The 12,223-nt window shown below is 47.5% G+C and overlaps 2 protein-coding genes across 3 annotated transcripts; one reads left to right on the top strand and one right to left on the bottom strand.

Moving 5' to 3' along the window:
* Nucleotides 1-5,863: 5,863 nt before the first annotated feature.
* Nucleotides 5,864-8,856, top strand: LOC119292075. 2 transcript variants are annotated; one of them, XM_037570904.1, is made up of 5 exons: nt 5,906-6,282; nt 6,959-7,033; nt 7,131-7,422; nt 7,506-8,036; nt 8,450-8,856. In XM_037570904.1, the coding sequence occupies exons 1-3, from the start codon at nt 6,174-6,176 to the stop codon at nt 7,418-7,420; spliced, it is 474 nt and encodes a 157-aa protein (XP_037426801.1). In that variant the 5' UTR covers nt 5,906-6,173; the 3' UTR covers nt 7,421-7,422; nt 7,506-8,036; nt 8,450-8,856. The 2 variants fall into 2 exon arrangements, with proteins under 2 accessions (XP_037426802.1, XP_037426801.1); XM_037570905.1 differs by lacking the exons at nt 7,131-7,422; nt 7,506-8,036 and having other exon boundaries at nt 5,864-6,282.
* Nucleotides 8,603-9,795, bottom strand: LOC119292986 (LRR receptor-like serine/threonine-protein kinase FLS2). The gene is made up of 2 exons (XM_037571610.1): nt 9,062-9,795; nt 8,603-8,627 (listed from the first exon to the last, which is right to left on the bottom strand). The coding sequence occupies exons 1-2, from the start codon at nt 9,793-9,795 to the stop codon at nt 8,603-8,605; spliced, it is 759 nt and encodes a 252-aa protein (XP_037427507.1).
* Nucleotides 9,796-12,223: the final 2,428 nt, after the last annotated feature.

Below are 12,223 nucleotides of genomic sequence, written 5' to 3'. Positions count from 1 at the left end.
GGTTTGTCGTGCGGTGCCTCTTTGCCGTGAGGCAGTGACGGCAAAGAGTGTAGTTTGCCGTGAAGGTGGGTTTGCCGAGAGTGACACTCGGCAATGCTTGCTTTGCCGAGCGTCCGTGTTTTAGCACTCGGCGAAGAGCATTACACCCGACGTACGTGAAAATTCCAGTAGTGATAGTGCAAAACCATTTGACATGGATGCATTAACTATCTCTGAAGTGACTCAAAGTGCATTCAAAAGAAAGAAAGAAAAGAAATTTAAGATATTACATTGCTACTCTTCTTTATATGAACTTCTGTTGCTAGCTACTACCCTGCCAATTCTTTTCTTTATCTAGCATGCATGTGTAGGAGGCCACATGCTTTATTCTAAGAATGTCAGTAGAAACTTATCCCATATCGGGACGATCTTTGGGTGATGCCATGGAGCAAGAGAGGCCTATTCTTAGAAGTGGAACGATGCAATTCTCCATCATGTCAATTGCATTGTTGTTATCTTGTAGCATTGCAGGGTCAACAACCTCATGAATATTCTTTGTAAATTCTCTATCAACAAATTTATGAAGGCTTATACCATCGTTAAATTTTCCATCAGTTGGACTACACCCTGTTATCAGTTGTAACAGAAGCACTCCGAAGCTATAGACATCACCCTTGGTTGATATCTCTTCGCTCATTCCATACTCTGCGTTTACATGTAAAAAACATAATAAAATTAGAGAATCATCATTATTTTTACAACTGCATAAGGAACAAACAGAAACAATATCTTGCAAGAAAGCTTATCTCACCTGGTGGGATGTATCCTATGGTCCCTTTTAAGCATCTTAAACTTGCTGAACTATCTTGATATGCATTTGCTGTGCTGAACAAGAATCTTGCTAGGCCAAAGTTGATGACATACGCAGCTTTGTCAAGGCTCAAAAGAATATTGCTTGGCTTCAGGTCACAATGTATAGCTGGAGGTGCACACTGATTGTGAAGATAATCCAAAGCAACTGCCAGATCCAAGGCTATGTTAGTCCTTTGGCTTAAACTCAGAATATTCTATTCACCATCTTCAGGATCTTTTAGACGTAACCACGTTTCTAGATTCCCATTTGGCATGTATGGGAACACTAGGGCCTTGAAATCTGCCCCAGTATGATCCACAGAAGAGCATGAGGTAATGATTTTTACAAGATTCCGATGGCGAACATTTCTTAGAGTTTCACACTCTGCTATGAAGCTCCTGTCTGCCCCATTAATGTCAAGGTCGAAAATCTTGATAGCAACTTGATCTTCTTGAAACAGCAGACTTCCCTTCTAAACCCTTCCAAATGATCCAGAACCAATTGAGTTTGTAGAAGAAACCCTATCAGTTGTCCTTACCAAGTCTTCATATCATATGATATCTTCTCATTGTGATATTGCAAATGGAGATTTGCTTGCATCCATTTCCTCCAATAAATTGTTACAACACAAGAGGAAAGGATTGTAGTGGCAGCAACAATTGGCAATAGAATCACTAGGACTAGAACCAGTATGGTAGGACTAGGGTTCCTACTAGCTCTGCTCTGTAGGTTGTAGGGGCAGAACAGCAGAGGTTGGGGGCCAGGGCGCGAGCTCCGGCGCGTCGGCGCCGTCGTGAGGAAGGAGGAGGGCGGCGGCGGTTAGGGATGGTGGCGGCTAGGGTTCCGGCTCCTCTGGAGCCGGGCAATAGGATAGAAAATATCTTTATTGCTTGATTCCAAAAAGAGTCTTACAGCCTATATTTATAACCTAGATAACTTGCATAAGAATTAACCTAAGATAACTTGTGGGCTAAGATTGTCTGGTGGGCCTAGCTAAACCGGTCATAACACTTTCCCTGCCTGCACAAACAGCTCGTCCTCGAGCTGTAAGGTGGGAAAGTGCTTGCTGAACTTCTCGAGGTGATCAACCCGCGTCAAACACCTTCTCGGCCACCACCTTGTCGGCAGCTGGGGCGGCCAGGTCGGCGGCGACGGCGTCCTTCGGAATGTAGTCTGTAACCTCCAGGTAGAAGAGTCGCGGGCAGGCATGGCCGGGCGTGTAGGGCTCATCGCAGTTGAAGCACAACCCTTGGCGGCGACGCTCGAGTAGCTCGGATGAGGTGATCCGGCGGAACGGGCGCACCGTGGTCGCGGCGAGGGGTGTCGCGGAAGCCTGCGCAGGCCGACCTTGCACAGAATCCGGCCTGGGTAGCAACCCAGCGGTCCGGGACGGTGATGCCTGCTGGATGACCACCGCGCGGCGCTCGAACGTGCGGGCATAGTACATGGCCGACTGGAGATCCTGGGGTCCCCGAAGTTCCACGTCCACGCGGATGTGATCCGGAAGTCCACCGACGAAAAGGTCGGCCCGCTGTTGCGCCGTCACACCCGACGCGTGGCACGCTAGGGCCTGGAAGCGGTCGGTGAAGTCCTGCACTATGGAGGTGAAGGGAAGGCGACCGAGCTCCGCTAAGCGGCTTCCACGGACCGGGGGCCCAAAGCGAAGGAGGCAGAGCTCGTAGAAGCGCTCCCAAGGGGGCATGCCGCCCTCGTCCTGCTCGAGGGCGTAATACCATGTCTGTGTTGCGCCACGGAGATGGTACGAGGCGAGCTAGGTCCGCTCCGAGGCGAGGGTGCGCTGCCCGCGAAAGAACTGGTCGCACTGGTTGAGCCAGCTAAGAGGGTCCTCCGTGCCGTCATAGGTGGCGAAGTCGATCTTGGTGAACCGCGGTGGTGTCTAGGTCGGAGCGCCGTGTCGAGATGGCTCGGAGGTGCGGAGCAGCGAGGCGGGTGGCGCCTGGTCGGAGTACTCCGGGTAGGGACCCACGGAGCCAGATGGCCCACCGAACTGCGGAAACGGGGTCGGCTACTCCGGAGCCGTGGTGTAGACCGGTGAAGGCGAAGACCCAGCCGCCCAAGCTGGTACTGGAGACGGGGATGGCGGAAAACGAACTTGTTGTATCGGAAGGCCGACCGGCGAGGGTGCCCCCGATCTAGGCAGGGCCGGCGCCGATGGTTGCAGCGGCAGTGGCGGGGGCTGGACAGGGGCGGTGGACGCCGGGGACGACAACGACTGCAAGTGCCAGAGGGGCGCCATCGACGGCAGCTGCAGAGGTCCGGTGGGAAGGCCGGCATAGGACCCCGTGGCGCCCGACGCCTCGGGCTGCAACTGGGAACCCAACAGTGCCCGGGCCTCCGCTTAAGGAGGCGGGGGCGACGTCCCGTGGAGCCAGCCTAGAAGCGGAGACGGTGACGACGAAAAGCAGACCTCCTGGATCGGGAGTTCGCCTAGCGCGGACCGGCCCAGGCTAGGGCTGGGCGGTGGCGGTGGCGGTGGCGGCACCTGCACTGTGGCCGTCGGGAGGGACGGCTAGGCGGGGGGTGGCATGGGCCAGGCCGGCCACTGCGGGCCCTGGGCGGCGGCTGGCGGCGCGGGTGGTGCCGCGAGCGCCGGCGTCGGCCACTGAGGCCAAGGCGGCGTCGAAGCAGCCGGCGATGGGAGCGCCGGGTACCCCCCGGTGATGGCTGCGGGGACGGAGTACCACGGCAGGCCCGGCTGTCCCGCGGCCGGAGGTAGCAGCGGGGCGGCCCGTGCGGGCTAGCCAAGTAAAGGCGTATGCCTTGGACCGCGACGACTAGGTCGTTAAGGACGCCGGCCATGGCCTCCGGCGAAAACTGGTTTGGCATGGGTGGAGGCGACGGCGGCGAATTTTTGGCGGGCGGCGGTGGCTGGCCCTGTCCCGGCGTTGTGCCGGGGGCGGGGGTGATTGGCGCCGACGGGAGGGTCAGCGAGGCCGTGGCGCTCGGCGATGATGCGGCGGCGGTGGTGGAGTTGGTGGCAGCGGCGGTGGGGGAGTTGGTGGGCAGCGGCGGCGGTGGTGGCGGCGGAATTGGTGGCGGCGAGGACATGGTCGAAACCCGGGTACCTGATACCAAATTGGTAGGACTAGGGTTCCTACCAGTTCTGCTCCGTAGGTTGTAGGGGCAGAACAGCAGAGGTTGGGGGCGAGGGCGCGAGCTCCGGTGCGTCGGCGCCGTCGCGAGGAAGGAGGAAGGCGGCGGCGGTTAGGGCTGGTGGCGGCTAGGGTTCCGGCTCCTCTGGAGCCGGGCAATAGGATAGAAAATATCTTTATTGCTTGATTCCAAAAAGAGTCTTACAGCCTATATTTATAACCTAGATAACTTGCCTAAGAATTAACCTAAGATAACTTGTGGGCTAAGATTGCCCGGTGGGCCTAGCTAAACCGGTCATAACACAGTAGTCTCTACTTTTTTGCTGCCAGCCAGTGTCATACAAAGAGAAATACATCCCGTTGGGATGCTTGTACACAGATGATCATTTCCTTCGATTGACACCGCACCAGCGATGTCATAACTGCTCCAGTGAAATGGTTGAAGGATGAACTCGGGTCTTGCATTGATTTCAAGGATTTGAGGAACTCTGGTAGTTTTCCAGACAAGTTTTTCCCAGAAATATCCATGTGTTTTATGCTGACTAAGTTGGCCAATGTTTGTGCAGTCCTTCCTGCAAATAAGTTGTTTTGCATCTCAAGATACCCCAGATCAACACACTGGCTGAGGGTTGATGTAATGTTGCCGGACAACCTGTTATTTGACATGTTAATTTTCTGCACATGAACGAGATTGCCAACTTCATCTGGCATTCCTCCAGACAAGCTAGAGGAAGCATAGAGATTTTAAAGATTTAACCAGGTAGGAGCCCATCCAGTGAGTTGTAAGAAAGGTTTAGTTTGGTGAGTTGAGTGCATCGTGCTATGCTTGCTGGTATTCTTCCACTGAGACTGTTATGATCCAATTCGAGTAACCTCATCTGGACAAGATTGCCAACAGTATCTGGAATCTGACCTGAAAGCATGTTCTGCGCAAAGGATAGATTGATCAAGTTGTGCAATTTCCCAATTGTTGGTGGTATATTACCAGTGAAAAAATTGTAGTCCATGTACAATATACTGAGGCTCTTAAGGTTGCCAATCTCCGGTGGTATAGGTCCAAAAATTTGGTTGCTATTCAGCCACAACGAGTCAAGACTATCTGAAAGATTTCCAATAGAACTTGGCAATTTTCCATTGAGATTGTTTCCATCGAGGGCCAGCATGTTTAATCTGGAGCAGTTAGATAGTGAAGAGACAAATCCCCAGTCATCTGCTTCTAGCTCGTTGGATGCCAAATCGAGATGCACTAAATTTGGCAGCGAGCCGAAGAATGGTATGAATCCAATAAATCTATTATTGTTCAAGTCAAGCCAGCGTAGGTTGTAAGCTTTGAGAAGAGAGGCTGGGATTGGTCCATCAAAATTATTTCCTTAGAGTATTAAGTCCTTGATATTATGTAGGGTGTAGCCGACGTCGATGGGTAATATTCCAACAAGTGAGTTGTCAAATGCGCCAAGACTTTTCAGGGATGACATGTTGAATATAGAAGGTGGAACAGGTCCAGATAAGTTGTTTGTACTCAAGGTCAATATCTCTAATGTTGGAATATAACCTAAGCTCTCGGGGATGCTCCCAACTAAATGATTGTCTGCGAGACGAAGATGAAGTAGGGAGGAAAGGTTCCCTAGTGAGGAAGGTATTCTTCCCGAAAGATGGTTTTCCCCTAAATAGAGATGCTTAAGAGGGGAAGAGATGACAGTAACAGAAGGTATGGAACCAACGAAATTGTTCTGTGTGAGGCAAATGGCACCAAGTGACAAAGTGTTGAGGAGAGCCTTTGGGAGTTCTCCAGTAAGACTATTGCTCATGAGCCTAAGTACTTGAAGAGATGAACTATTTGCCAAGGACTCGGGGACTGCGTTTTGATTTTCGGCCGAAAAAACTAAATTTCGGCCGAATTTCGGCCATCTCGCCTGGGCCCGGTATATGGGCCTTTCGTCCGAATTATTTGGCCCAGTTTGAATTTATTTGCCCGGCCCAGCTTCTAGGGCCTTCATGTTACGCTTCTGCTCATATAAAAGCACGAACGCAAATGTCCCAACCCTAGAATCGCTGTTTTTCCTCTCGCTCCTCCTGTGGGCGGCGCCGCCGCTGCGCACAGAACACATCCTCGCCAGCGTAGCTTCTCCGGCGTCCGGCCAACGCGCTCACTAGCCTCCCGCCTTCCTCCACATCTCCTCGCCTCCACCCCATCCAGTTCGTGCCATTCGCTGCTCCAAGACAAGGGCATGGCGCTCGGCGGCTGCGGCAACGAAGCTGATGGTGCACGAGCCAACCATGGAGGCAGTAGCACGGGGCAGCGACAGCAGCATGGAGGGCGTCCTCTTGTTTGGGAAGGTACAAGCTTTCTTGATGCGTATACATCTCAATCAAGTACGTAGATGCAGTTTCAGTTTCAGTACGTAGATGCAATTTCAGTACTTGTGCTTCTTTAGATGAATGAGAGGCTGCAATATCATACAGGGGTAAGAAAAACTCACTCTTGATGATTTGAACAGAGTAGTGGCATCATTAATCTGAAATACACATGTATCTTGTAGTCACCAAGGATTCTGACAATGTTTTGACTTGGTATATAATCTGAAACGTACATGCATTTGGTAGTCAGAAAGGTTGCCCACGATCTGGTAATAGAAAAGTGGTTACAACCAGTGGCTTGTGCACAAAATTAAAGCTTTTATTATCACATCCAACCACTGGCTTGTATATTTGCAGAAGCATCCCATGTTTGAATCGATCATTTATTTAGATCTACAACGCATCCAATATAAACTTCAGTTGTGTTTGTGTATTTAACTAAGTAGTTGTTGACCACCGATTAATTTCAATGTCCAGCGGTACTAGAGCATCAGCTTGTATATAAATTATTTATTCCTTAGTATCTAAACTAGATAATCTGTCTGTACTGTTTTTGTTCCTCATTCATATCAGGACACCCTAGTAAGAAAGGTTTGCTTTCTTAGCTGTCTACTCTTTATAACTGACCGTCGTTCTTTTGTCATGTGATTTTCAGGTAATGGAACTGCAAATAGGAGTGGCAGCGGCGACCAGGATGCAAATGGAAGTGGTTCCCAAAGACCTTGGAAAGGTATTACTATCCTTTGCTTGGTCACACGATGCTATTGGAACCATGATCTTTATTTGCTAGGCTCAATTAAACTGATGTTTGTAACCTTGCAATGCAGGACTTAAAGACAATAACTTATATGATCCTTGGAACCATGCATGGCCGTATTATGGGGGTTTTGATTGCACGTACTGCAGCCTAAAGCACAAAGGTGGAGGTGCAACCCGTGTCGCGGAGCACCTTGGTGGTATTGTAGGTAATGTGAGGAGCTGTCCCAATGTGCCAAGAAATGTGAGAGATGCAATGAGAGAGTGCCGGGATGAATCAAGGAGGAAGAAAAGAGACAAACAAAATAGCAGGCTGAGAATTGAAAGAAATATTATGGAGTTTCTGTACGCTACAACTTAAAGGTATAAACCATCACTTTTACTTTCTACTTTGTGTTGTCCTTGCATGTCATATAATTTACTTGTTTACTATTCAAACCTTGAAGATACGTGCTGAAGAAGATCAAGAGAAAAGAGAGAGATATAGATAAAGAAATTGATCCAAGTGCATTGCTAATGGATACCACAATGTTTGATGAAACAAACCCAATAATGGAGTGGCTGAATGAGGATGTAGAGGATCCGATTGTGGATGGAGCTGATGCAGCTAGTGCTGTTTTTGAGCAAATAAGGCGCCTCAACTCAAGCAGGAAGGCGTCTTATGTTGGTTCAAAGGGTAATAACAAGAAAAGAAAGAGGAATGATGATGATGAGAATGAGTTTCTTGAAACTGAGAGTGAGGATGATGAAGAAGAGAATGAATATGTTGATAATGACATCGAGGATGATGATGGGGTGAGTGAGGATGATGAGGATGGTGAACAAGATCAGCTAGAGACACAAATGCAACTTGAAGAAGAGACACAAGTACAAGTTCAAAAGGAGGCACCAACAAGCACTGGCCATTTGGAGACTAGATCTGGACGACTTATTAGGAAGAAGACCAAGAACGTCAACAGCCTCTACTCGTAAATTTGGTAAGTCTCTTCTTTTTGGTGTTTCTGATTCAGGTTTGTTACTTAGAAAAATCTAGCTTGATGTATATGTTCAAAGCGGCTGATCTTTAAATAGCTTGATGTATATTGCTTTCTTTAAGTAGGTTGATCTTTAATTGTTCTCGTGCTCTAATGTTTATGCTCACTGTGTATGATTAGTACTGCTGTTCTAATTGCTCACCTAGTAGTGTTGCTGTAATTGATACTTATCTTCTTGTATTGTTGCTATAATTGCTACTTATCACATACCAGTGATGTTCTAGTTGCTACCAATCACTTAGTAGTGTTGTTCTAATTGCTACTTAACACAGTATTTTAGTTGCTACTTGGAACTGCTAGTTACTTAGATGTATGCACTCTGTATCATGACCCTTCCTCTGTTTTCTCCAAACCAGAAATGGCACGTGAGCAAAGGATATCAAGAAGCTTTTGGATGTTGGGAAGCTTGGAGCTGATGCTTCAAATAAGCTGATGGTTGTCTTTTGGAGATGTTTCTATGTTTAATGCTTTAAAGTCTTTTGGCTGTACTGGACTATTTAAACTTTGAACTATGCTGTGATGGTTGAACTGATGCTGGACGGTTAAGGGTTTATGTCAGAGGCAACTTTATAACTAATGTGTGCCTGTTATGTTGGACTGTTAAGGGTTATGTTGGAGGCAATTTTATAACTAATGTGTGTCTGCTATGTTGGATTGTTAACTGTTATGTTGGAGGCAACATTATAGCTAACGTGTGCCTGTTATGTTGGGCAGATTCAATTTTCTTAATCCCTAGAGCTTATTTGCTAAAGTTTATAAGATCTCTCCTGATGGTTGTTGTGCTGATATGTTTTGCTCTATTTTATTTAAAGTTTTGTTCAAATTTCGGCCGAATTTCGGCCAAATTTCAGTTAAATTTTGGCCAAATTTTCAAATTTTGATTTTGCAATTTCGTCCGAGATTTTGCCGAATTTTTTGAAATTCCTGAAATTCGGCCATTTCGGCCAAGGACGAAAAAAAACACAAACCGAAAATCATTTCGCAGCTCGGGGATGACCCCTCCAAGAGCATTGATCCCGAGATCAACATATGTGAGATAACGGAAGCTGCCCAAAGATGGCGGTATGTTGCCGGTAAGTGTGTTACTGGCCAGATCTAATATGCGCAGCTCAGGAAGGTTTCCGAAAGCATGAGGGATGCTCCCTTGGAGCTTGTTTTTGCCAAGGTTAATCTCTTGAAGGCGCTTGCATTGGCTAAGGCTAGCTGGGATCTCTCCGCTGAGGGAATTTTTCCACAAGCCGAGAACTTGGAGTTGGAAACATGCAGAGAGTTGGGGCGGGATGGTACCTTCCAAAGTGTTCATGCTGAGGTTGAGGTTGGTGAGCCGGCTCAGGAGGCCAAGCTCGGACGGCACGCCGCCACCGAAGCTGTTGTTGGACAGCTGGAGCCTTGCCAGCCAAGTGAGGTTAGCGATGCAAGGCCGGATGGAGCCCGAGATGCCTTGGGATTCAAGGTCCAGCGCGATGACACGCCGAGGGGACATCACACCGCAGGTGATCCCGTGCCAGTTGCAGAACTCCATGGACACGTTGCTCCATGAAGTTAGAGCTCCGGCGGGTGCCGAGAGCCCGGACTTTAAGCACAGGAGGGCTTGTCTGTCGCTCTCTGATTCCTTGCAGATGCCTAGTAACGGTAGGCTGCAGAAGAAAGCCAAGAAGAGGCAGAGAAGCCGACAGAGGCCTGGAAACAACAAAGTTGCCATGACTCTGCTATCGGTCGGGATGAATGGAAGCTCTCGCTTTGCAAGAGGATGTTTATTAACTGTGGTGTGACGGTATGGCTCACTGCACCCACTTTAAGTAGAAGGACGGCATTGCAATACCATAACAGAATGTGTGATGACACTGACGATGCTGGCACACACACGCAACCAAGAGATAGTGGAGCCTAACCTTAGGGTAAGCATATAATTGACTGACTACTCATACTGTAAGCAAAAAACGTGCAGGCCCAGGTCTGCAGGAAATGCACTGGTTGATTAATGAGGCGATCGAGAAGCTTCCTCACAGGAGAGAGACAGAGCAAAGTTTCAAAGGTGAGGATGCAGGTTAATAATTAGAACTCCAGCCAAACTAGATGGTATCTTCAACTTCAAGTGGGAATGTACTATCCCTGGCAACAAAATAAAAACCTCAGAATACAAATATGATAGAGTAACTCGGCTCGGACGACTGAGACACAAAAGAAATCTTATGGAAGCAATAGTTACTATAGCTAGCAACTCCGAAAACGATATCCGCAGTGCGCCAAACTGTGCCAGCGCCACAATATTTGTCTGAAGTGCAGTCTTCTCTCTATTCTTTGACGGGCGTAGTCTGAAGTAGCATAGTCTTCGTCTTCGCACATTAGTTGGTATGAACGGACGCGTTCCCTCTTTAATTATTCAAATATTTATTCGTTCTTTTGACTAGTTGAACGCATGTGGTAGTTCACTTGGTAAGAATGAGATAGTTAGCTAAGCTGAGTGCCTTGGTGAGATTAATCAGCAATGGAATCAACTGGTGCTACTCATGTCACAGTGGAATCAATTGAAATTTTTACCAATGGTGAACATATTTTCTACTCCCTCCGTTCCTAAATACAAGTCTTTGTAGAGATTCCACTATAAACTACATACGGATGTATATAGATGCATTTTAAGTGTGGATTCATTCATTTTGCTCCGTATGTAGTCCACCTAGTGAAATCTCTACAAAGACTTACATTTAGGAACAGAGGGAAATTCATGTTTTGGAACTGGAATAAAATGTTGATGAAATTGTATGAACCAAATTTTTTTCGATACATGTTTCATATGGCTTTCAGTGACCATCGTACGTGGTTTCATGATTTTCTTATAGTTTCAGCGGATGTTCCGGTGGACATTTAAAAAAAACATTTTTTGAAATTCAAATGAAACACTGATGATTTTATTTGTCGATGCACATTTTATATGGCTTTAAATGGAAGTTTTTTGAGGCCATGATTTCGTATAGTTTGGGTGTCTGTTTGATTTTCACAGTGGTTTGAGTTTCACCCGATGCTTTCAACGAGTTTCAGATTCTTTTCTTTATCATTTCTATAGATCATGTGCAGTTTCAATGTAGTTTCGTACTAGTCCGATCCACCCAGATTTGTGTCGTAGCTTGTCTGAAACTATTTGATGCCTAATCAAAACCTTATTAAAAACATCAGCAAAACAGAGGGTTGTTGTGCTGAACAAGAAAGCACTTAATCACTGGTGAAAAAGAAAATCTTATGGACACTGAGCAGTTGTTAGCATTCCAAAAATGATATCCATCCTATTCTGCACAGCACGGTCACTCCCAGTGCCCACCAGTGAGCAAAATTGTGCCAGCGCCACATTTTTTGTCTGAAGTGCAGCATTCTTTCTATTCTGACCGTTTGACAAAAAAATGGTGTGTTCTGAGGCAGAGACTTCGTCTTCGCATGGTGGTTTGAACGGCCGCGTTCCTCTCTTTTCTTGTCTTGTTAATTTATTTATTTTCTTCACTCGTCATTTTTACTCGATGAATCGCACGTGCAAGTTCACTTCACCGGGAGAGCAATAGCTAAGCTGGGATATATAAGTACCCACACATCAGCTTCCTCTTGACAGAACCCACCACCGATCGATCATAATCAGGTTTGGAACACTGATTTATTTTTTGAACTTTTAAATATGGAGTCACCTAGTTGAGTGAAAATTGCTTGTCTGCATACGATATTCATGTGCCATTTATGCTCTTCACTCCTCTCCGCGCCATGTATAAGTAGATATCTTTGCTCTAAATCAAAAGGGCATATTCCCTACTTTGTATAGATAAAAATATACATTAGCAGAAACAAATGGGCAAAGCCATTTCACAAGGATGTATTACCTACCTCTGAAATGACCTGAACTGGATTCACAAAGAAAAGAAAAATAAGATAATAGATATTCCATCTGTAAAGAAATATTTTGCTGGACAAGAGGGGAGAGGCGACTCCACGATACCGCCCGACGGCCACTCCAGCCACGGCGCCCACCACCACGACCGGCCAGGCCGCCGCCTTGGGCCTGGCCTGGCACGTGCCTCTCTCACTCCCGTCGTCTCTCCCGCCTTGGGACCTCCCTTTGGCTATGACTGCAATGGGCGCCGGGGCGGCCG

The sequence above is a fragment of the Triticum dicoccoides genome, chromosome 4B (genome assembly GCF_002162155.2).
Source record: "Triticum dicoccoides isolate Atlit2015 ecotype Zavitan chromosome 4B, WEW_v2.0, whole genome shotgun sequence".
Taxonomy (NCBI): domain Eukaryota; kingdom Viridiplantae; phylum Streptophyta; class Magnoliopsida; order Poales; family Poaceae; genus Triticum; species Triticum dicoccoides.
The sequence above is the reverse complement of the archived record's forward strand: the minus strand, read 5'-3'. Positions and strand labels throughout refer to the sequence as shown.